Source organism: Antechinus flavipes, chromosome 3 (genome assembly GCF_016432865.1).
Source record: "Antechinus flavipes isolate AdamAnt ecotype Samford, QLD, Australia chromosome 3, AdamAnt_v2, whole genome shotgun sequence".
Lineage (NCBI taxonomy): Eukaryota > Metazoa > Chordata > Mammalia > Dasyuromorphia > Dasyuridae > Antechinus > Antechinus flavipes.
The window spans coordinates 563,547,139-563,573,530 of NC_067400.1; the positions used below are offsets into that span (position 1 = coordinate 563,547,139).

The 26,392-nt window shown below is 37.0% G+C and overlaps 1 protein-coding gene across 1 annotated transcript; it reads right to left on the reverse strand.

The window, feature by feature from the left end:
- Positions 1–324: 324 nt before the first annotated feature.
- GNL2 (G protein nucleolar 2) lies at positions 325–23,861 on the reverse strand. Its single transcript, XM_051987720.1, has 16 exons — positions 23,679–23,861; positions 19,303–19,387; positions 18,132–18,226; positions 16,411–16,550; positions 12,048–12,232; positions 10,488–10,554; positions 8,696–8,854; positions 7,818–7,931; positions 6,726–6,854; positions 5,633–5,737; positions 3,861–4,019; positions 3,549–3,662; positions 1,833–2,281; positions 1,457–1,521; positions 867–949; positions 325–516 (listed from the first exon to the last, which is right to left on the reverse strand). The coding sequence occupies exons 1-16, from the start codon at positions 23,740–23,742 to the stop codon at positions 364–366; spliced, it is 2,166 nt and encodes a 721-aa protein (XP_051843680.1). The 5' UTR covers positions 23,743–23,861; the 3' UTR covers positions 325–363.
- Positions 23,862–26,392: the final 2,531 nt, after the last annotated feature.

The window sequence follows — 26,392 nt, forward strand, 5'->3', positions numbered from 1 at the left end:
AGGGAAGATGCTGCTGCTGTGGCTCAACTTTAGGCTACATAAAATGTTACTTGAACGGCTTCTATTTCACAAGACACTCATGCTTCTGATCTAACAAAACACGAATTAGAAAACCAATAACTTCTGTATCTGCCAGCTAAATAGAACTGCCTCTTGGCAAGACTCAGATTATTCGAAGTATCCCCGAAAATCCCAAATTCAATAGCAGTGTCTCTTGGTGTATTTTTTCCAAGTACACATGAATGATTTTTAATGTCAGATCAGAACAGCAGCAATGTGGTCTTGAAAATGCAAACTCTGTATGAAGAAAATGAAAACAACTAATTGTATATTTTTATAAATTTTAATAAACCAATTAAAAAATTACTGCTTCCGTCTGAACTGTTTGTGGTGATGCTTTTGTCCCCCTGCATCATTAGTGGTCTTTTTGTTCCTATTCTTGTTTTTCACATTGTGAGTGTCATAGTATCGAACTCCAATCTTTTTGACTTTCTTCTGACGGTCTGCTCGCCTTCGCTGAAAAAATGAAAGTCAAGAGTCAAACCAGGAAAGCTACCAAAAAAGGATACCTCTTTCTGATCACTGGGATGTTTTTAAGCATCCTTCCTACTAGATGATGTGTGTTTATTTCAGAAGTCTATCCCGTAATCATGCCTTATTTTGGCAACTTAATCTATTTCTAGGACATGTCAATCACTCCTAAGCTTACTCATCCTTTAAGAGAGAATGCTTATAGAACTGTGGTCACAAGGTACAGCTCTGGCTCCCTCACAGTAATTTCAAAAAGTCATAGTAAAGTTATGAGAGTTTCCACAGTGGTCTTTATAATATGCACTCTGGGGTAGAGAAAGATGGAGAAAACTTACTGCCTTTGACGTAAGCTTTTCAGACTCATTTTCAGGCTCCTCCTCTTCATGTGCCTTTCTCTTTTTTCCCTTCTTGGTATGTCCTGAAAAAGGAATGGTAATTTGAACATAGAAACTACAGGGCTGTGGACTAAATAACTGGCTTAGGAATAACACTGGACTCTTCTCAAGAAGGAAATTAGAAAACTTTCTTTGCATTCTCAGTGAATATGTTACTGAAGTTAGATAATTTCTTTAGATGAAGAAAAGTTCAAAATCACCTATAAATACTCAAGGAAATTTCAGTATTTACAAGGAAAAAAATCTAGTGACCAAAAAAAAGCTAACTTTACTATTATTATGTGGAAATCACACATAAACTCACATTCCCGTACTACTTTAAAATTTATCAAATATCACAAAATGAAAATGAACTACAGCTCTAAGAGATTAAATGACTTCCAGAGTCACCCAGGAAGGGTGTGTCAGAGCCACAAGTCAGAGCCAGAGAACATAAAGAGTGCCTTCTCACTACAAAATCAGTGCCCATTCCATTGCTCTAAAAAGCCAGGTTCAATTTGGAAACCATGTTTGAATGTCTTTTACTTTACCTTTTTCTTCTATATCTTGTTCTTTAGGTTTGGAAAACACCTGTTCACTAAGACCTTTGGGAATTCTATAAGAGAAAGGAAAGCAATGAAATGACTCAGAGACTATCACAAAGACAGTAAGATACTGAGCTATACTCAATATCATCTGGTAAAGAAAAACCCATTAGGAAAGCCTGTCAGTCAACAAAGAGAAATACCCAAATTATTTCTATACTTGAAGAACTAAACAAGTCAGACACTATCACTTACCTAACTGAAAGTTATTTATATGTTGCTATTTAGACATAAGTGAACTATATATTGTCCCAGGACCTTATAACCTAAGAAAAAAGACACTATACCCAAACTGTAATTGTCAGATGCAATGACACGCTACCTGATTGCTGAAAACTTTTTGGCTTTAGCTTTATTTAAGAACTTCTTGTATTTAGCAATTTTTTCATCCAGAGCTTGAATAACTGCTTTGCTGCTAATTTCTACATTTCCTTGGGATGCCTGGTTTAATTCTTCATGCTCTTTTTTAGGCTGTTGTTCTTCCTCTTCCTTCTCCTCCTCCTCTCCAAAGGAGTCATCAAATTCTCCTTCACTATCTGAGATCTCCACAGGGACCAGATCTTCTCCCGTAAACTGAGGCACAACATTGATCCTGCCAAAGTTCTGTCGAACACGTGCCAGGAGCTCTCTCATTTCAGCATTTGTGTCACTGCTCTCTTTCTCCTCCTCTTTCCTTTCAGCCACAAGTGTGGTTTCTTGATTTTCAGTTTCCTCCTCTTCCTCCTTGGTTTCATGGGATGATTCTGTCGAAATCACCAAGGATGTTGGAAACTATTGAACAGGCAAAAACACAAGCTTTTAAGATTGTACCTGCAGGATTGCTATGTAAAGCTACTTTTTCCCTGGATGCTGAAGGCACCACATATACTCTAAATCCAGTCATGGCACAGAACTAATCTAATTTAATACCAGTCAAAAAATTTTTCTCAAGTATTTATTATGAGTCACAATGCTATGAAGTGTCTGAGGCCATATTTGAACTCAGATCTTCCTGATCTCAGGTCTGTCTCTATTGTGCCACTTAGCTGCCTAAGATGATCTGTAAGAGCTCTCTAACTTAAAAACCCTGTGTTATCCATGACTTGGCAACTGAAATTATCAGTGAGAATTGAGAACATTATCAGCCTGAAGGGAGGGAATCTGGAGGAAGAATTAGGTACAAAAAGGAAGGCATTACAAAACCCTAAATCAAGTATGGCAGTAAAAGGCTTTCAAGAAAGACAATGGTTATATCTTGAGGCAATAAGAGGTTTTTTTGTTTTGTTTTGTTTTTTTGAGTCAGGGAAGACCTGTATATATCTGAATGACAAAGTGCAATTGGAAAGAGAGGTAATGAAGAGATAGGAGAAAGAGTTTGATAAATATGAATACAAGATTCTTCAGAATTCAGCAAGGCAAAGAATCAAGAACATTTTCCACTGTCTCCTGTCAGTCCAAATCAAGTTAGTTTTTTATTTTAACCTGTCATATCAACACATTTGGATACATTCACATCCTCACCATAACTGAGGCAGTGGGGGTATGATATAGAAGAAGGGTTGTCTGTGGAGTGGAAAATTCAAGTCTGAACCTGCACTCTGCACTCAGTAGTTCTATGACCACATGTATGTCCCTTAGTTTTCTCATTTGTAAAATGAAGAAAATCCTTGCTTTACATATCTCATAGTGTTGTTTTGGGCTTCAAATGACATAATGAACATAAAATACTTTACACACCTGGGAGCACTATGTAAATACCACTTTTGGTTTTTATTTTAACAAAAATTACAAGTGTCATAATAATTATATTTTCACTAAATACCTGTCATAAGTAATCCCTCAAAACACCATTTCAAACTTAGCCACATGCTATTTATTTCCCTAACTCCAAGTGGTGATTCCTCAATGGACTAGGAAAGATGAATGGACCCCACAGCACAACAAAAATTGTACAGGTAAAATTATAACAAGAAATCAAACGATATCAGCTGAATGCAGCAGAAGAGGTTTGTACCTTAAGTATTAAGATTTGCTAGTGTTATCTCTCTCTCGTTCTTACCTGGGAGGCTGATGGGGGGTCTGCATTGGGTGGCTTGACGAAGAAAGGAATTCGGCCCCTTTGCCAGTCATTGAGAACCATCTTGCCCACAGTCTGCAGGTCAGGTTCTCCACCCTGAAAAAAAAAAATCACACAACAGATTTCTATCAGAGCAGTGAACAAAACTAGCCACCAGATTAGAGGCCTACAAAGACCTCACTTTTCAGCTCCATTATTACTGATCACATACTTAATTACCATATTACACTACGGAACACACTGAAGTTGGTCTTATTAGTATATAGGACATTACACTGAGAGGTTCTTTCTTACTTTTAAAAGCTTTCCAGTCCTGAAGGCTAGCTTTCCTAGGAAGTCTTCAGCATTTTCCCAATAATCAATTTTATATGTCTTACTGATATATTCTGGCTTTGCCCTTTCAAGCACAGCACTTATATGGTCTTCAGGACTCTTAATTTTTTCAACTTGAACCTAGAAAATAGCAAAGAAATTGATGTTTGCAAGCTTCATTGTAGTTCTTAAAAACAATATCCAGTTAAACTTTAAAAATTCCCCAACATTCTATAGAACAAACACTGTGCTAGGCTCTGGAGGGGAGAGAAAGTTTCGATAACATACAGAATCTGACCTATAGAGCTTACAAATAATTAACATGTTTTAGAAAATTTGTTCCATAAATATTGTATAGCAAAATGAGGTCCAAATGGGAAGAAATTATCACCAACTGGGGTAAATCAGGGAAATTTTCTGAAGGTAGTTTTTAACTTGGGCTTTAAAGGACGAATAAGAATTCAATAAGTCCAGGAGGATATTCTCTCAGCATAATGGCCACAAAGCAGGTGGTGTACAGGACAGACAGGAAGTGGTCCAATTTGGCTGGACTGTAGAATACTTACGATTACAGATTTTGGCCATCTTGTCCAAATCTTTCATTTTACAAAAAAAGAAATAAAAAGAAATTATGTGATTTGCCCAAAGTCATAGATAGTAAATGGTAAAAGGCAGAGGTGGGATTTGAACTTCCTCCAAACCCAGTATGCTTTCCCTGGGATCAATTATTTGAGAAAAAGTTGGGAGATTAAGGTGGTGTCAGATTGAAGGGTCTTTGAAAAATGCCAAGCAGTGGTATAATGTATAATCAGAACCATGAATCAGGAAGCAAGTCTGGCAGTGAGGGAAGGATGGCAAAAAGGTGAAAGAAAAAGGAAAGGCAAGACCTGTTGTTCAAATCACATCCAATGTTGAAGCCACTAAAAATTTTTTTTTCCAATAGTATTTTATTTTTCAAATACAGAAACATGTATTTCCAAAAACATAGTTTTCAACATTCATTTTTGTAAAACTTTTGTGTTTCAAATTTTTTTTCTCCCCTTACCTCTAAGGCAGCAAGCCATCTGATATAGCTTAAATATGTACAATCCTTTTAAACATTTTCATATTTGTCATGTTGAGCAAGAAAAATCAGATCAAAGAGGGAAAAACCATGAGAAAGGGGGGGGGAAAAAGGACTGCTAAAAAATTTCAACAGCATTCAATGAGAGTCCAAATTGCTGAGAGCCCTCCTAAAGACTAAGAACCATGAAGTGAGTGTTCTATCACGGACTTTCAGCTGTGCAGCTTTCCCACACAGCTTAACCCCTGGGTGCCTCCTGCTAATCCTACAGACTACAGTATTTTAAAGAGGAAGGACTAGTTTAAAATGGGATGCAATATACACTCATGAATGCTGTTAAAGGCTAAAAGAAACCACTTACTGGTTTTGGTTATATTCAGAAGCAAGGATACAGCTAGACTCCAAAATGACTCAACTCTTTAAATCCACAAATTTGAACACAGGCCCAGAATAAACAGAAGTCTAGCTTCTTTCTGGATCCTATGTATAAACTTAAGAAATCCTCTGTGGGACAAAGCTGATCAGATATGCCTAGGATTTCACCCACCACTCAAACAGGGAAAAGTACAAAGGCTGTCCTGCTCAGCACTATATTGTTGACAGACCTCAAATTACTTTTGTGTGAGTAAAGTAAAAATCATCTAAAAGACCCCCCCAAAGGTCATAATTGAATGGGACCAAAAACACTCACCACTCCTTTCAGCACAATGTCTGTTTCAGAGTCTCCAGAAGGGTAAACCACACCTGGACAGTCAATAAGGAATATCCGACGCATTAAGGTGATGTATTGCCAGACCTGAGGGCAGACCAAAAAGTCAGAAAACATCCTTCTCTTCACTACTGAGTTTGTTCTTAACAACCGACTGATACACCACACCCTCATATGAGACCCATTGAAGAGCAACTTTCTCAGTAACAGATTTACCAACTGTAGTTGTTGTTCAGTTGTGTTCAACTCTTTGTGACCCTATTTGAAATTTTCTTGAAAAAAATACTAGCATGGTTTTCCATTTTCTTCTTCAGCTCATTTTGCTGATGAAGAAACTGAGGCAAACTAGGCTAAGTAACTTTCCCAGTATCATACCACTCTTGTCTGAGGCTAGATTTGAACTAATAAGGAAGAGGAGTTTCTAAACTCCAGGATGGGTACTCTCAGCACTGCACTGCATGTACCACCGGCTGCCCCATGTACCAATTACCTCTTATGTTTTGTGCCATGTATATGACACTTCCACTGAATAAACCAATTTCTATAACCTAAGGGAATAAAAATGATGCTGACAGAAATTTCACAAGTAAGCCTTCCCCTGCTTTTTAAAAAAAATGCTGAAATCTCAATAGCAAACCTGCCCCCTTTCCCTCTATTCAGAAACAAGCTGCTCTCCAAACATTCTGTACATAAGGCCAGTACCCATAATGGCCAGAACCTAGACAAAAGAATGACAGTTTTCTCAAATCCAGATATCAGATTTTCTTTCCTTTGATGTAGAAAGCAGGAATATAAGAAAAATTAAAAACAGGCAAATATGAATGGTATGTACGCAATCATGTCTATAAAATGCTCTTTTATCAAAGTATGCAACAACTTACAACACACCAACAAACTGGATTTGTTGTTCTCATTTCTTGCTCCTAAACTAAGTCTATGAGGCTAAACTCTCCAAAACAGATTCATTCAGAAAATGATAGGAGTGCTCAGGGATCCAGGCAATGTCCAATTTTTTTTTTTTTTTTTTTGTGATGGAGATATACAACCACAAGACTCCCTTTCCAAACAGACCTACCTTGGTTTCTCCTGCAATGGGAGCCACATTACAAACTTTCTTGGAACGCAGAGTATTTATCACAGAGCTCTTGCCAACATTTGGATAGCCAATGAATCCCACACTGATTTGCTTCTTGTCAGTATGCAACTATTAGAAAAACAATCAATTAATACACAATTAAGAAACATTAATACAGAGATGATTTTTACTTATCTCTGCTCTACCAAAAACCTATCCCAATCTTATTGTTGCAGAAGGTTCCTACAGGTAATTAGGGTGTTGGACTGGATGCCCTTAGAGGAACCTTCCAGTTTTCAATCCAAGATCCTATATTAACAATACAATATAAAAAGGATGGGCAAAGAGGGGAAAAGAGGAGAAAGGAGGAGTCCTCCTCCAAGTTGGAAAAACTCAACATCATTGGGGTAAATAAGCGAGGTTCAAACAAGCCTGAGAAGGAGTCTCATCAGAGTGCTGGTCACTAGGTGATACATTTTTCAGTCACAAGAACTCATAATATTAGTCTGGTTAGGATAAGAGGGGACAGTCATATTGAAAAACATTTATGTATGTCCAAATGGAAACACAGATTTTAAATAAGTCAAAGAATTTTCTTTCTCTTCTATGTGAAATTATATGTATGTTTTAAGTTTGAAAATATGTAGGTCATGAAACCCAGGAATAAATAGGAAATCTCTATGGTTAGTTAAAAATTTACTTTAAAAATCCAACATGACATCACAGAGAAGGGATTAGTCATCATAAGGAAAGTACCATTGACATTTCACTAGGCCTGACAGAATCCTTAGAAGAAATTCTCTATCTGTCCCAACTCACTAGACCTCCCTTTTAGTACTTAACACATTTACCTCTGATCCCACATACCAAAGAAAAACAATTCCAAATAATTTTGGTATTTCTAGACCACACCTTATCTTTCAAGGCAAACTAGATCCGAGAATCAGATAAAAGGCATTTGTACACTATTTACCTCTGACTACTTGCTTCCTCACTCTTCCATGAAGAGCACCATTACAAGACATTCAATTTAAGTGAACAAACAGTTATCATACAAAATGACTCCAAGAGAAATAGATCATATCTTGATACCTTTCCAAATTGACGTAAAAGCTGTATGAATGCTCCTTTGCCAAAGGGGTTGGTGAGACTTGCATGAAAAGCGAGTGTTGGATAATCCTGGGAGAGAACTGCAACCCATCGTTTCTAAAAAGAAAAGATATATTGGTAAACTAGAAATTCACATAGAAAACCATAAACTCTAACTTGTTTATTTATAGTACAAGGCAAAATCAGAACTTGAATTGCAGGAGTGTTTTTCAAATATACAGCTAATGTTTTGTCTATTATTTTACAAATGCAAAACAATATTGTAGAAATACCTTCACTGCTCCTAAAGGCAATTAACAAAATCTGAAACAGACTAGTAACTGAAATGGATATCTCTTGAAAAGACTTATCTACCATGCTCTGGGAACACCAGTTACTGTGCCATCACACACACACACCATGGGATAATGGAAGGAGCACTTTAGTAGGGATGAGGAAACAACAGCTCAAGTGGAGCTGTAAGAGTTTGGGCAAGTCATAACTTCTTTGAACATTAGTTTCCTCATATACAAAATGGGAATGATAGCACCTGACTTTGAAGCTTCTTAGATTTGCTTAAACGATCCAATGAGAGCCTATGTGTAAAAGATTTAAAAACAAGAAAGGCATAGATGACAAAGTAATGCATTATGGCAGTTATCTTTTACTATTACTAATCTTATAATCCCAGGGAAACAATGCAATTCTGTTATCACTAACCACTATATTTACAGTATTTTTACAAAAATACTGTACTCCACCAACAGAACAAACAAATGGAAAACTAACACTTTCCCAAATCATGCAGCCTCTTCAAAAACTACTTGTTGCTAAGGCAAGAGCCACTATAAAGTTCCCTGGAGAAGGTTGGTTATACTTACTGTTGCCCATGTTGGGACAAGATCACATTTGTTAAGAACAAAAATTAGATGTTTCCAGGGTTTTTCCTTTTTGAGATAAGTCTCAATGTGAGGAGAGCGTGTGCCCAGTGGATCTCTGGCATCAAGAACCTGAACTACAACATCTGATGAGTCAATCACCTGTAAATCCAAAGAAGCAAAAATGGTTTACCACAGAATGAAAGAAAAATTCAATAGGAAAAGATAACATTTTTCTATTTACAAATAAAACTGCAACAGTACTATGAGGAAGGAAAGTGGGTAACAAACAGACTTATAATTGCTAACTATTCTCATGATCAAATAGAACCTCAAAGAGCTTTCATCTTTCATAAGTCTATTAAATAGCTCTCTTTGGATTAATTGAAAATGAATAGTTCTGATGCAAAGTGAAGTAAGAGAAAAGGGAAAACAGGCACAATAAACAACAACAATGAAAATGGCAAATTCAACAAAAAACAATGCTTCAAAAATTATAGAATGGTTCATATAATGCCAAACAATGGATGTATTAGTTTTGAATAACTATATATTTTTTACCCTTTTATGTGTAATTCTTTATGTTATTTGGAACAGTATTAAGATATGATCTATTTCTCTTGGAATCATTTTGTGTGATATCCAATTCTTCACTTAAATTTCTGCAATATGTGGCTCTTTGGGGAAGGGTGGGAAGAGAAAAGTGTAAGTAATATAAAACCAAAAGATACCAATAGATGACTTTAAAAAAAAGAAAATCAATTAATCTGCCAGTAATTAGGCTTACTATATGACTTCAGTGCATTACCAAACAGAGCCCCTTACTTTCTTAAAATGACTCATTGACTTCAAGCCTGAGAACTCCATAAAAGTTCTTAAAACTCCAATTATGAGTTTAAATTAGGGGAGCCAGTGGTATTCCAAAAGACCTTTAAAATCTATGCTTTCAAATTAATGCATCAAGTCTGTTTGAGCATGCCAACAATGCATATTTATGATCATATGTGCATACATACAAATACATACATGTAACATAAATATATGCATATGTATGTGTGTATATTGACTGTGTATGTGTGTATGTTATATATATATATATATATATCATCACTTTCTGAGTAAAAAACAAGATGGATTCAACCATCTTATTAGGGTACTTTGCCATTAAGCATTACCACTGAGTAACAATAGGCAAGTCACTTTACTTTTCCAGGACTCAGTTTATTCATTTGTAATGAAAGGACTGGATTAGACAATGTCTAAAATTCCTTCCAGTTCTAACCTAAAACTCTATAATCAAATAAATCCAAATAGAAATGATATTACAACAGATTTCCAATCAAATCTTAGTCACAACATACTTCTAATTATCCTAGACATGACTATTAGCAGTTCATGAGTAATACAACACCCCAAAAAGAAAGATCTGCATTTGCCTGGACTAATTAATATATCTTTCACTTACTTGGTCGCACTAAAATGGTAGGAGGGGTATGTTTCCTTGTCAATACTTCAGTAGATTAAAACCACTTTTCTCTCTCTCTCTCTCTCTTTTTTTTTTTTTTAAACTTTTTATTGACAGAACCCATGCCAGGGTAATTTTTTACAGCATTATCCCTTGCACTCACTTCTGTTCCGATTTTTCCCCTCCCTCCCTCCCTTCCTCCCTCCATCCCTTTCCCCAGATGGCAAGCAGTCCTTTACATGTTAAATAGGTAAAACCACTTTTCTCAAAAAAGATTTGGGTTTGTTAAAGAAACTCAGCACTAAGGAAACTTTGAGATTAATCTCTTACCTTATAGAGCTCTCCCCAGATTCGTTTGGACTGTCCCTTTTTAAATATCTCCTCTTGTGCTTCACTCCTAAATAAGAAAGGATACAGCTAAGCAACTGAAATAGTAGAGTGCTGTCAACTTAATGAAAATGCTATTTAAGACATAACATACCAGAAGGAGAGATGAAAACCACTGATCTGGTGTTTGTCAATCAATGACAATGGACTGAATGCAAACAACTAGTAAAGTGATATAAAATTTCAGGGTCTGAATTTGAGTCTTCATCTCATATTTCTGTATTTATTATTATTACTACTATCACTTTTTATTTGTAGAGCATGATACATTTTATAGTGGTCATTATCTTATTGAGCTTCACAATTACGAGGAAAGGGTACGTAGGGGCAGTTATCAAATATTTTTGTGTTTAACTCCCTCTAATAGATTTTAATTCATCCATGCTTTCTCATCCTGTCTACATGTCTTCCTATATGTTCCCCATAGGGATCCACCTGAAGTGTTAAGGGACATTCCTCCAGAATACTTGACATTGTATCCATACCAATGAAGCACACAAGTTGTCCATGAATGAATGAATGAAAAAAAAAATTATTAAGCCCTTAGTATGGGTAAAGCACTGTGCTAAATACTGGAAATATAATAAATAGAAAAGTAAGACAATCCTTGCTCTCAAGGAACTCACATTCTAATGGAGGATTCAACACATATGGAAGGTTTTAGTTCTAAGTCAAAAGGTTCCATGGTCCTTAGAATGAAGTAGCAAAGCAGATAGTAATGTAACAGCTTTAATGTCATTTCCAGCCATAAAATCTTAGTTTTTCATTTTGAACCACTTAATAATGCCAAGAACATTGGTAGCAAGAGCTTTTTTTCCTAGGTCTTCCATAGCTATGGTTGTAGAACCTTTAAAAGCAGTTGCAAGGCCATGTCTCTAGGAGTTGCTTCCCTGATTAAGAGCAAATATAGAAGCAAGATGAGTGCTCTGAGGATGATGTCCCTCCTAGGGCACTTGGGCCTTGTCAACCATGGGTGACAGTCAACAGCTGGTGTTGGTGGTGACAGAAAGGTCGGTTTATAGTGACAGTCACAACAACCCCGTGAGGTGTGGTCACGGGGATCAGAACTGAAGCTACCCTGAAAATTATCTAGCCCAAACTCCTCATTTCACAGAGAAATTTGGAAAACGGGGCTTAGAAAGCTTAAGTGTTATACAAATTAGATAGTTATATAAGAAGTTATACAAACAAATGGCAGAGTTGGTATTCAACCCCAGATCCTCTAATACTCAATCCAATGTTCTTTCCTCTATACTAAGATGACAAGCCTCTGTAGGATTATTTTCATTTTATAGGTAAGAAAACTAATGTTTATAGGGAACAACTGATTCCTAATTTAGTATTCTTTCCACTCTAAACTTTTTTAAAAAGCAAATTTATTTGACAAGGAGTAGTGCATTTGTGTCAAAAAAAAGCAAATGAGATTTTCAAAAGATGCACTTTTCCAGAAAAAAAGCTACCAAACCCAACATACCCATTAGATTCCTTCACCCAGTGTCTTACCTCTCACCAGTATCTTCTGTTACTAAATCACGATCTTTCTTTTGGTCATAAGTCTCAGTTGAAGCCTCTGCATTTTCTATAAGAGACTGCATGTCACTTGCAAAGAGAGTAGGTTTCTTCCTTTGTGACTTTGGGCCAAATGTTGTTTCAAAAGTTTCTGTGTCAAGAATATGCACTTTGGAATGCTTAAAACAAACAAACAAACAAACAAACAAACAACCATAGTAAAAACTAGTGAAAGGAGGAAAGAGCAATAAGTTGTAATATATCTTGAAAGCTGTCTGCATTCATTTACAAGAGTGCAGCTTTAACATGACTTTAAATCAGAAATGCTTAAGTAGAATGAACACTTGTTCTTCTATTCTGAACTCTTCTAAGTTTCACTGGAGAAATACCAAAGTAACACAAATAATCAAAGCAAATATGAATAGTTTTGTAAGATCAGCCAAAAATTCTGCTTTATTTCACTTATCATAAACTTTAGTCAAATGTAATTAAAGCTACAATGATGAAGATTAACTTATCTTTCTGATCACTTTGGGGGGGAGGGGTTTAAAAACAAGTGCACAAAACTTGCCAAATTCACAGATTTTGTCAAGGACAATCATACTCAAATTTGTGTTTTTTTTTAAACCAACTGTAAATGCCAACTTTTTCTTGGAAGTTCATTTCTTTCATGGCTAAAAGGAATTGCTTGTTTTGTAAGATGCATTTTAGTTTCAGATAACATTTTCCCTAATTTAGGTAACATTTTTATTAAATACACATGGAAAGTTTTTCAGATGAAAAACATCTAGCAAAAGTCCAAAATAATAGTTTAGATGTGATAAAAGAAACCTGATACTAACTAAAACTTGATGTGCCTATAAAGGAGTTACAGGCATAGGAATTTTTGAAGCAGGATGAAAGTGACTGTTTTGGTTGGGATCTATCACGTAACAGGATGTTAGCAGCAGGGAGTTATGCACAGCCTCACAAACTGTCTTCTGCCCATCATTTCAAGTTCTTTTTTAAGCATCAAAAAAAGAATACTGCTAAACTGTGAGACACCTTATGTGTTTTTAGCTCCTTAATTGTAATCATTTGGAAATTTAAGTATTAGAACATTTTCACAGAAGCAATATGCTTCCTGAGCATGACTGTCTTATTTCATCTTTGTATCCTCAAAGCCTAATAGTTTCTCATACAGACAGTTTTTGCTCTATATAAATTTGCAGTATGTAAAGAATTCTGAAAGAAATGCATATCTCCCCCAAATCTGTTAACTTTGCTGTTACATAGAGCATTTCTGCTCCTCAGCCCAGTGTTCCATTCTTCAATCTCTCTCCAACTTTTACCCCCCAAAAAAACCTCCCAACAATACAAAAACCCTACGAGTTAAAACAGAATGCACACTGGATGAGGGATGGGTTTTAGGAGGCAGACCTCTGGCACTGAGTTAAGAGATTTTTGACCAATTCCACCCATCCACTGTCTAGTCCCTATGAATCTGTCTTCTGTCCATCTGAACTTAAGACAAGTCTGTTCACATTTATCTTCTCCTGTCTATGTTCAGCCTCCATGTATCTGCCCCTTACATTTCTTGACTCTAGATTCTGGTCTGGTCCCCACATGGCTGGCCCTAGCCCCTGAATATTCCTCTTGTTTTCACTTCTCTGTCCCTGACCCCCATGTGTCCTTGAACCATGTGCTGTCGAACAGTTCTTTTCTTGTCTCCCCCACGTTCTCAAGCAAATCCACATCATGTAAAAGTGGACTATATATAAAAAAGAACTATCTATATATGGGAGGTACTTAATATTTAAATTATAGAAGATTGTGAAGGTTTTTTTAATTGTGTTTTTTAAGAAAAAATATGAAAATATTTATTAGGGTAGAATAAGATCATCCTGGCCTCCTGTGGTCTAGCAATTTTCCTCAATCTCTTCACTCGTCTAACTGCCCAATATCCAAGTGATCAATTCTACCTATACAATAATATATCTTGATCTGTCCCCTCTTCTCAACTCTTGATCCACCATTCCAGATCCTAGACCTCCAACAATTCTCACCTGAGCTATTACAAACTATCTTGTTTGGGAACCCTCCCTCATATTTCCCATCCAATCCATTTTCCACATAACTGCCCAGAAAATGTTCCTAAAACAAAAGTCTGATACCTTCATCCTCCCTCCTGTTCAATGGCTACAGTGATTCCTGACTGCCTCTAGGATAAAGAAGTATACATAGTGTATCACCAGGTGTACCAATGACACTAGATACTCTCTTGTACCAAAATATACAGGCCAAGTGGTTTAGCAACATGGAATATTTGAAATGGTCAACAATAAATCAATTCCATAAAGATTTTAATAAGTGCTTGTGATGTAACAGACCATGGGCTTAGGGCTGGGGATTTAAAGACAAAATCAAAACAGTCTCTTCTTCAAAGAATTTATGTTTTGCCAGAGATGAATAACTTATACATAGAAAAATGCAAAAAAACCCAAACTTACATACCCACAGAAGTTTCAGGCAAGGGCAGAGGGAATGAGCTAGCACTTGAATTGAGCTAGAGTCTTAAAGACAAAGAGAAATGACATTTCCAGTATGAAGAGACAGATTATATAGGACATAGAATGTCACAAGGAATAGCAAGAAGGCTGGAACATAAGAGTATGTGACAGGGAGTAATGTGAAATGACACACACAGAAATACAGCCTGACTTCAGCCTGTGAAAAGTTATAAGTAACCAATAAAAGATTTTATCATTTATCTTGGAGGCAATACAGAACCACTGAAATCTCTTGAGAAGAGAGGGTGACATGACCAGGCATATTTTAAAAACATTCAACAGGGCAATTTGGAAAGGAGAGGTGAGGTATGAGGTAGAAACACCAAATAGGAAGTTACTGCAATATTCCAGGTAAGAGGTGATGAAGGCCCCTTCTAGGGTAGTGGACCAATGAGTTGAGAGAAGGAACTAGATACAAGAGATGTTGTATAGAAAGAATCGACAAGCTTGAATATGGACAATAAGGGGAGTAAAGAGGTTGGGAACGATTCCTAGGTTGTAAATCTAAAGCACTACAGAGAGAGTACTATCCTTGATACAAACAGAAATGTTAGGAAAAGGCGTGAATTTGGGGAAAAAATCTTGAGATTCTAAGTTTGAGATGTTTATTGGTCATCCAGAAAATAATGTCCAGGAAGCAGTTCACCATCTGGGACTAGAGCTCAGAAAGTGGGACAGATATTTGATTCATTTGCATAGAAATGATAAATGAACTCATGGAAACTGATAAAATTGCAACAACAACAACAAAAGGAGTAAAGGGAAAGAAAAGAACAGAGCCCGAGTTGACACCCAGCTCAAAATAAGATTAAAAGCAATCATCAGACAAGTAGGAGTAAAATCAGGTAAGAAATGTCATGAAAACCCAAGAAGAAAAGAATAACTTCTCTCCCTATTTCGAGGTAGGGATGGTCAGTAGTTTCAAAAGCTACAAGGACAAGGCCTGAGAAAAAGCCATTAACCTATAACAAAACCTCTTTATTCTTTCCTCATAAACCAGATTCAATCTAATTTTAAATGACTACCTTTAGTATACCAGAAAACAGAACATGGAAATAGCAATTTGTCCACGGCTCATGAATCATACTTTTATTTCTCTGAAGGAAATCATTCCATTAATTGAATCTGAATAACCAAACCTTGATTCTTATTTTGTTTAAAATGATGCTTTTTTTTGAGCTCTTCCTTCCATCACCCTCCCATCTCCACCCCAGCCCAGCTTTTAGTGGAACTGAAACTATAATTACTAACTACATTTCTAGGAACTATTATGCAAAGCAAAAAACTATTTACAAATGTGTAAACATTAGTCCATTTCTCTGATTCAGTGACAAGTCAGTTACATTTAAGTGTCAGCTTAGGTTTTCACTGTGCTCCACTTTAGATTATTACCTTCTCATCTAAAAGAGAATATCACCTAAATGCAGCCAAAGTCATTGATTAAAAACTTACTGACTCCCAAGTACTTAATCCAACTAACACAATATAACACAAATTTTGTTTTCTTTAAAAACAAACAAACAATAAAATGAAATCCTACTCAAACCAATGCTTTCTACTTCTGAATATTTGATGGAATCATCCTCCAAATAAAACAAGATTATATATCTGCCCCAAAACATTTAAGTCAGTGATAACAAAAGAACACCCCAGTCACAAAATAAAAACAACTTAATTCTGAGGGAGAAAAGAAGAGTGTAAATATTCCTACTTCTAAATCCTTTATCCTCTAAGAAGAAAAACAATCTGGAGTAATGGATTTATTAGACCTAATTCATTTCCACATGAGGGGTAGATCACATTCTTACATGAGGCTGGATTCGGTCATGGAGGAGAGACATTGGTAATTTGCTTTGCTTCATGACAACTTGATATGGATCCTTCATAACTTTATCCATTTCTTCTTGGAATTTCTGTAATGATGACTGCTTAATCACACGTGTATTTCCTGTTTTTACAAATGAAGGACAGTTCAATTTAATGTAATGACCATGCTATTGTGAATGGCAAATTTTTAACTTCCCACTCCTTAAATATCTGCCATTCAATAAATTAAATGACTATGTAAAGAGCACCTAACGGAAGCAAAAGATGTTAGAACAACAAAAAATTATGTATCTATCCACTTCTACTTTTAACCACAAGAAAATAAAAATTCTTTTTTTTTAAGGCCTTTCTCCACTCATCCTCTAACAATAACTCATCCATTAATCATCCAAATCGTGATTTTTTAGTCTCCTGACTTCAGTGTCTAAAAAGATCTACCATCCCCTCCTGTAGATACTTCCCCAACTGACTGACAGCTCTACTAAGTCTAGCACTGGGATCATACAAAGCTTTACAGTTTAGTAAACACTGCCAGAACTTGAATTCCATTGGCACAACCTTCAAGAACGTATGGTCCGCTCCACATTATGATGAGGCATCGAAGGAAGATATCAATGAATATAAAACTAGAAAGTAAACATCCTTTTGAATGGAGTTGGGGTTGACAAATTTCCTTTCTGATAGATTTGGCAAGGGAACTAGCACTCTCAATCAGAAGCAGGCCAACAAGTATGAAACAAAAAGAGGTTCAGTACAGTGCCACATTTACCATTCCTAAATATGGGAAGATTTGGAAGAATTACTAAATACTGTTAAAAGGATGTTTTAAATCAATATATCCATGAAAGGGAACAAAGTAAAATAAACAATAAACTTCCTTTGGATAGGTATCACATAAGTTGTAAAGTCTAAGGAGCTATGCAATTAAACCATGTCCTGCAATGTAAATGCTTAACTAGAGAATTCAGGTTCTAGAAAAGATTTTTTAACACCTGCTCTGTCATGCAAAGTGCTAGGAAGCAGCCATCCCACAAGAGATCAAGATTCTTCTAATGGCAAACTCGAGTCTCTGGCTCTCAAGGAAGGGAATTTGTCGGGATAATTTGCTCTGTTTCACACATGAAGTCTGGCAATGTCAGTAGTACCTCATGTGCTTAGCAATGGCTTAAACGATGCCACCAGTAGGTAGGAAGACAATATAAGATGGAACTTGTATGAAGTTTTGGAAACTCAAAACTGGACTATCCTTATTATCCTTTCACTTATCACTGAAGTCTGATATTGTCAAAATTACTGATATACAGGCAATCAAAAAAAAAAAGAGTTTTGAAGTAAATTTAGGTTAAATCATTTTTTGGTCATAATATGGTCAAAGTCTGTTTATACCCATGATCCCACATTAATAACAACCTCTCTAGCCAACCAAGAACCATGAAGGTTTTAAAAGCTTTTCATGTCATAAAGACGTATTTCAAGAAGACTTAAGTAAACAGCAACAACCATGGATTAAAATAATAAGTTATGGATGAAATACTGCCAGCATACTTCTTATCACTGTCTTTTCTATTTGTGGGTCCCTGAACTATGCTATATAACTAAACACTTATTGCCATCAGAGACCTTGAATATTTTATTCTATCCAGCACTGAATGTATTATCTATAAAACAAATGGAATAGTAGGTGGACAATATAAATACTTACCAAACCATTTAATATTGGGTTCCACTCTTGCCACTGTGCCAGAAGCTACTGATGACTGATACTGTAGAGGTTTAATTACTTTACCACGACGGTTTCTAAATTCAAGAAATACATTTTGGATAGTGATATAAAGTCAAATGGCAATGAAAAAATATGATTCACTGATGATTCAAGAATCTTTGATTTTTAAAAGCTAAATGAATAACAAAGAATTCAATCACCTAAAAGTATCCTATTTAGCTGAATCAGATGACCAAAAAGTTATTTACACACCCACTTATGAGAAAGCAGCAAATAATAATTTCTCTTAGATGAGTAGTCAACAATGCTGTTTTATAATCTGGATATTTGGAGAGGAAAGCATTGGGGAGAGAGAGATCACATACTTGAATATTTTAGGTACAGGCTGGGCTGGTTCACATACTTGAATATTTTTGGTACAGGCTGGGCTGGTTTAAATGAATTTTAAGCAGTGGCTGACATGTTAAAACTCAAAATTCTAAACCAAACTGCAAAATGAGTGACTAAGGCAGACTGATTTAATCAAAATTTTGGTTATGATGCATTTTTTAAGAATGGACAGAGAATCTAATTACTAAACAAATTAGGACCAGCTAGTAAAATGCCACCCTCAGCAAGTCACTATAGTAAAGGCTGTCTCAGCAGAATTACAGCCACTATTTTCCAAGTGTCAGAATTTTTTCATTTTAGAATTTGACATTAAGAGAGTAAAAAGGAGGAGGGGTTTTTGGCTGTTCTAAAACGATTCTTCCATATTGTCTGTTAAAAGAAAAATAATTTTCAATCTGGCAGCTAACAAACTCTTATCTATAAAATCATTAGCAAACATATTTATTATCTTTCAACTTAATATGATATATAAACCTGGAAAAGCTTCAAAGTAATTTTTCAAAACCTACAAATTTTATTTATGGCAAAACATGATTTACTTAAAACGCTAAAGTTTGGGGATAGATAGGTGGCACAGTGGATAGAAGACCAACCCTGAAGTCAGGAGGACCTGAGTTCAAATCTAGCCTCAGACACTTAACACTTCCTAGCTGTGTAACCCTGGACAAGTCACTTAACCACAATTGCCTCAGCAAAACAAAAACAAAAACAAAACACTAAAGTTTAGTAAGAATGATATATAGCAGGATCCAGAGCTCACCTTCGTTCCTTTTGCCGATACATATTAAGGCGTCGGATTGTCGCACGGTCCCGCATGTTTTGACCTCCAGCTCCTTTCACTCGATCTAAGACATAAAAAAGTTAGATGGCATACTATCCAACTAACAAGTCACTTCTAATACCTCACTGATACCAGATAAACCAAGTGAACATTTCTTTGAAACAGCAGCCTCATCTCTCAAAAGATTAGTTTTTCATTATTATTTAAAGCCACGTGAAACAACTTTTGTTTCAAAACTTAATCTGCTGTTTAATATTGCTCTTTATTCCCCCAATTTCCTCATCTAAAAAGTTGGTAATGACGAACAAGGCAAATATTAGACCAGGCACATCAATATACCACCCCCTACATACACGTATGTATATATGTATACACTTATGTGTGTGTGTGTATAATATATATACATATGTAGGTATATATTATTTTCCTTTGAGATAAAAATTTTCGACTTATGAAATCTATTTTCTTTGTCCTAAGAATTAAAACATAAAATACTCTCATATTCTCTCTCTCTCTCTCTCTCTCTCTCTCTCTCTCTCTCTTTCTTTCTCTCTCTCTCTCCCCCCCTCCCCCTTCCCCTCCCTCTCTTCCTCTCCCTCTCCCTCTCCCCTAACAGTTGTAGTTTGGTCCTTTCTAAGTATTCCTAAATTCTATTCCTTTCAGTATTAAATCACCTTATTATTCTCCAATAGAGGTAGACCTAAATAATTTAATCTTTAAGAATCCTTCCAGATCCTGCATTCAAAAACTATAGCATTTGAGGAAATTCTCCAAGAGTACTTAACTGAAAAGTTAGGATATCTGTCAATTCTAATTGCTCTACTTTGTTATCATGCTACATTACTTAACCTTTGCCTCAGTTTCTTCAACTATAAAATGGGGAGAATAAGGAGATAAAGAAAAACTTACTCCCTTTCCTTCTCTAATCCCTATTGATTAGCTGTGTAATTTCATGCAAATCATTTACTACATATAAAGGGGGGGGAGGGTGCTAAAATTATGTGGGGGAAAAAAGTTAACCTATTTATTTTTATTGAATTCTAACATAAACTTAGCAGTTCCTTCTATTAGAATTTAAAACAAACATTACAGGAGCAGCTAGTCGGTGCAGTGGATAGAGAGCACCAACCCTGAAGTCAGGAGGATCTGAATTCAAATTTGACCTCAGACACAACCCATCCTAGCTATGTGACTCTGGGCAAGTCACTTAATCCCAATTGCTTCAGCAAAAACAAAACAAAACAAAAAAAACACCACATGACTCTCTGAAAGAATCCCAGTCTGTCAAAATGGTTCATGGCACAGAAGGTAAAGAGCCTTTGCCCTAAACAGATATCTATGTTTTCAATTATGAAATGAAAGAGCTGTATTATACGATCTCTATGATCCTTTTCTGCTCTAATATTCAATGATTCTGGTCTCAATAAACAGAATTATTAACATCTGAAGAAAACTGCCAAAGGTTTTATAATGTAATCAAAGGGGTTAATTTGGTTTTAAGTACTTTAGAGTAACATTTATTTCTGATTTAATTTTTATCTAAATATCTTCAATGTACTTTTTTTTTTTTTTTTTTGGCTTGGTCACCTCTAGCTTACATTACTCCCTCAAGAAAAAAAATAAATCAAGGTTTCTGGAGCCATTAAATATTGTTTATGTAATAAAGTAATAAAACACTTTGAATAAGTGGACCATCAAAGGTTACCCTTGCTCTCAGTACTGACACTCAAACATCTATTTTCTATATATAATCTCCAGAAAAAACAAAAACAAAAACAAAAACAAAACTTTATCAAGCTTTTTTTTTTTTTTAATCCCTTCCTATGGGAAAGAAAAAGAAAAACAAGTATAGTCAAGTCAAGCAAATTCCCCAAGTGGCCAAGTACAAAACTTTGTCTTATTCTGCCTATGCTATGCTATCACTGCCCTGTCCGGAGATGGGTAGTATCCTTCATTATAGGTCTACTGGAATCATGATGAATCATTTTGTTGATTAGAATTCTTAAGTCTTTTCAAATTGTTTGTTTTTACAATGCTGTTATAGTATAATTATTCTACTGTGATTCTGCTCACTTCAGTTTGCATCAGTTCATGTAAACCTTACCAAATTTCACTGAAACCATCTTTTTCCTTATGGCACAAATTACACTTATATATCACAATTTGTCCCCTGATTCTTTAGGTGACAAACACTTCTCAGTTTCTAGTTCTTTGACACCTCAAAAAGCACTGATAATTATTTTTGTACATATAGGACCTTTTTCCTTTTTCTTTGATTTCCATGAAGTTTAGAAATTTTAAGGGCACAGTTCCAAATTATACAGCTTTTCTTAAAGCCAACATTTCTAAAAAAATATTGACTGTTTAGATCTAAAAATCTATAAATGGTACTTAAAAATTGTCTACACCACTTTCTACCTCTGGATCTGAGCTGAATGAGGTGATTGAATTTAGATGGTCTCTAAATTCCTTCCCAATGCTCACTCAACATTTTAGAACTTGAAATGAAACTGCACTTATGGACACACTCTTCCAAAGAGGCTGTCATGTTGCAATTACGACTTTTACAATCCTCAGAGCAAACAAATTTAATAAGACAAATGAAAACCACCCAGTTTACTACAACAGTAAACATCATAATCTCTTGCTTTAAATGATCCATGTCTGTAACTTCTGAGTTGTTTTTTAAGAGTACTAAAAAAGATGATTCTAGGGATCAGATCTACTGTATTTTTCCTTTTTAGTAGTGAAAAATAAGTGCAAGCCCTTGTCAAATTTAGGTTAAAACACCAGCTTATAGTGCTTTTATACCCATCTAATTTGCAGATTAGAAGTCACAAAAGCAGAAAATCTTGGAGTTGGAAGGAGTCTCAGAGATATATCTAGTTCTATCTGTATCTGAACAAAAGTTCATTCTGCAACATCTCCAACAAAACATCATTCAATTTTTACTTCAAAGATGCAAGGTCTTTAACAGATCTCCATTGAAGAGGAATACTACCTCTTTTAAAATTAAAAAAATTTTTTCCTCTTACATGTAAAACAATTTTTAACATTGGTTTTTAAAACTTTGAGTTCCAGATTCTTTCCATTCCTCTCTGTCCAACCTTCTCTTGCCCACTAAGAAGGCATTGAAATTATGAAAAAAAATTTCCATAAAAGTCACATTATGAAAACATAGATATCCCCTCAATCCCAAGAAATCCTCAAGAAAAATACAATTTTTTTTAAGTATGCTTCATTTACATTTAGACACCATCAGTTCATTCTGCGGGGATAAGCAGCATTTTTGTGTCCTTCAGAGTAGTCTTGGATTTTATATTGCTGAACATACTTTTTGAGGCAGCTTATTTTACTTTTGGACAGTTCTGATTGTCAGGAAGCTTTTCTCTTATATGCAGTCAAAACCTGCCTTTGCCATTTGCACTCATTGTTCCTCCCTCTGCCATCAAATTCTTCTGCTGGAAATGACTATATTCAATGATCCACCCCCTAACACTTGGAAAGAAGGAAACTAGGGAGTTTAGTCACTACTAAAAAAGCTCTGCCCCTTTGCAATTCTACTCAGTTCTCAACCTAAAGATGCCTAAATGTGCTATTGTTGTTTCAAATTTGCAGTTCCACTTTTATCTCTCTAGAGTCTAAACGTGAGGGTTTTAAGAAACTGAATACTTCAAAATTTTTCAGAATTAGACGTCAGGAAGAATATGCTCGAGTCCCACCTGAAACATTTCCGAGTAAAAGCAGGTGGATCATTTATGTAACTGACTCTCTAGGGTGCACATGAGACTAGGTGCGATCTTGCAACAGAGGACGGACTCCCTCAATTCCAAGTTCCTCACACTAATGAAATCACACACGTCCCCAGAATCATTAATGTAATCTAACTTAATACACAATAAACGCCAGATATCACATCCGCAGAGCGGTGAAGATCAAGTTCAAGATCTTTTATCTACTAAGCCGAGGGCTACAGAGCGCAGGTTCACAGATTTAGGGTTGAAAAGGCCTTCCGAAGTCATTAAACCCACATTCTTCCCATTTTACAGCGGAGAAAACTGAGGTTCAAAGCGCTATTTGCCTAAATCATAACTTCGGGCTCCCAAATCTCCATCCCATTCGCCTCCTAAGGCAAGTGGCTGGTCAAAGGTCGCCACGAATTACCAAGGTAGTCCTGGAGCCTTTCCCAAAACACCACTGCTTGCTCCCCCCGTACCCCATGCTGGCTGGGAGCTTAGCTAAACCTCGGTAAGGGGTCTCGGGATCATTCTCCCTCCTCCAAACCATCATTTTTCCCCGCGGAACTTCCCCACAGAACTTCCAGCACCAAAGGCCTTCTCCCCCTGCTCCCGTACCAGGGTTTGTGCTGGAGGTGGACGGGTTGATGGTGCTCCGTCCTTTGTACTTGGGCTTCACCATCCTGCCGGCAGATCGGGGGCCGAAGCCTGAGGGACTGGGACTCGAGGTTCGGGTTCGGGGCCTAAGCCGGCAAGACTGTCTGAGGAGTTTGGAAACCACCACGACAGCCCCCGCGCGCGACGAAAGACGTCACTTCCCGCGTGCCCGAGACTCCCTCCCCCGCCGCTCCCTTTCCTCACAGCTACTTCCGGCCGGCGATCGCGTGCGCACGCGCAGCTCGCGCTCACTTTCAAGTTGCCCGTGCCCTCCTGGCCTCTAACCGCAGCATCTCAGCGTGTGACTTCTGCGCAACCTCTAGTGCTCTGCCTTGTCGCTGCCCGGTTTCCCTGCGGGCCACCCTCGCGGGAGGCCTTTCCGTTACGGAAACACGACGTTTGTCTTTTCTCTAAAATCCCCTATTTGCTCAGTCAGGCACAGCGTCTTGGGCGCCCCCCTCTCCTTTTCCACTGCCCTGCTCACAGTTTTGTATTTCTGTATCTCTTCGCCCACCCTTGGCCCCAGTCTAGCCCACGAGGGATGAAACCACGAGGACTGAACCCCACGTGTGGCTTTTTGCTCATTGCTCTTTTGCTTTGTGCCTCCAGAACCCTGGCAGAAGGAATCACCCATAGCAGGAGCTGGCCCTGGGTCCTTTAAATGAATAAATGAGTGAATGAACCAATTAAAGTAGATGACTCAAGAAGGCGACTGTCCACTGGGAAGGACCTTAGAACCCAGAGCTAGAATGTTAGAGCTAGAAACCACACAACATAGACTGTTGGAGCTAGAAGGGACGTGAAACATAAAAGATCAGAGCTGGAAGGGACTTTGGAACAGACTGGGTGGTCCACGGTGAAACAGACCTCGGAACTGATAACTGTTAGTTTGCAGAACATCTGTGCTGGTGAATATCTCTCTGAAAAAAAATGATACACAATGCACTTTTAAATTGAATCTGCAATATGAACATTTTGCCCCTTTCTTAAGTCTAGACCATAAACAAATTAAGCTCTGATTTGAAACATTTGCTGATTTCTGACATCTTCACTTACATTTGAAGCTGACTCCAGTATATCCCAGCTTCAATGGAACTCAGAACATAACATGTAGTATGGCAGAGCTAACAAGGAATAGAAGTCCAGTACCTAGACATGACCAATCAGCTAGAAAGCCATATGATGGGAGAAGGGGATTACACAATCAACCAGCCAGGAAGCAACCTGATGGCAGAAGGGAATTACAATTGGGGAGAGTAGAGCTGTATGCAGCTGGGACAACTGAGATACCCCCTGGAGAGGTGAAATCTGTTCCTCTCCAGCCTCTGGATCCCCTACCTCCAGGCACAGTAGGCTTGACCATTTCACCTCCTTTTTGTACATACAAAACACTGTCCATCCACACACTGATGTGGGAAACTGGGGACTGTGTAGATAATGTCCCAGTCACTAATACAGGGAGACAATGTGTGACTTATCACCCAGGAGAAGTGGTAGCATCAGGTTTACTCATACAGAATCTTAATAAGCAACCTGGTGATAGTCACTCAGATTCTGACTCCAGACCACAAAATCCAAAAATATACTGGACAGCAGCTGTAACAGCTGACCGACCTATGTTCATTGGAAGGATTGGTAGACACAGCTGCAGATTGTACAGTCATTAGAGGTGCCAGTTGGCCCAGTCACTGGCCAAAGATTAAAGCAGACACCTATATGTCTGGAGTAGGAGGATCAATAGCAGCTGAAGTTAGTGCTGCCCCTATGAGATGGACTTTTGAAGGCAAAACAGGAGTTTTTACTCCTTTTATAGTTGAAAAAATCCCCATCAATCTGTGGGGAAGAGATGTTTTATAGCAATTAGGGTTAATTAATTAAGGATAGGGTTCCTATCCAATGGAAAACTGATACACTGTGGATAGAACAATGGCCCTTAGGTAGCGATAAAATTCAGGCCTTATTAGATATAGTACAGGAGCAATTTGACCAAGGACACTTACAACCTTCTCTAAGTCCTTGGAATTCCCCAGTGCTCGTTGTAGAAAAGAAATCTGGGAAATGGAGGATTTTGACTGATTTAAGAAAAGTGAATGAACAGATGGATACTATGGAACTCTTCAGCCTGGACTTCCATCTCCTACTCAATTGCCTAGAGAGTGGCCTCTTTGGGTCATTGATATTAAGGACTGTTTCTATTCTATCCCTCTGGATAAGGAGGATATGAAAAGATTTGCCTTTTCAGTGCCCAGCGTTAACTTAGCTGAGCCTTATAAAAGATATGAATGGACAGTTTTGCCACAGGGAATGAAAAACAGCCCCACTATGTGTCAAATGTATGTTGCTGCTGCTCTTGCTCCAGTAAGAAAAGCATTTCCAAAAGTTATGCTATTACATTATATGGATGATATATTGAGATGTGCACTGAGGAACTAATGCTAGAAGCATGTCTACAAAAGACCATAAAAACACTAAGATACTACAAATTATACATAGCTCCAGAAAAAATTCAAAGGCATGCTCCTTTTCAATATTTAGGATATGAAATATACCCTAAGGTGCTTACAGTACAAAAACTGTCCTTAAGAACAGAGAAGCTAAACACCTTAAATGATTTTCAGAAATAGATAGGAGATATCCAATGGATGTGACCAGTGTTAGGCTTGACTACCTATCAG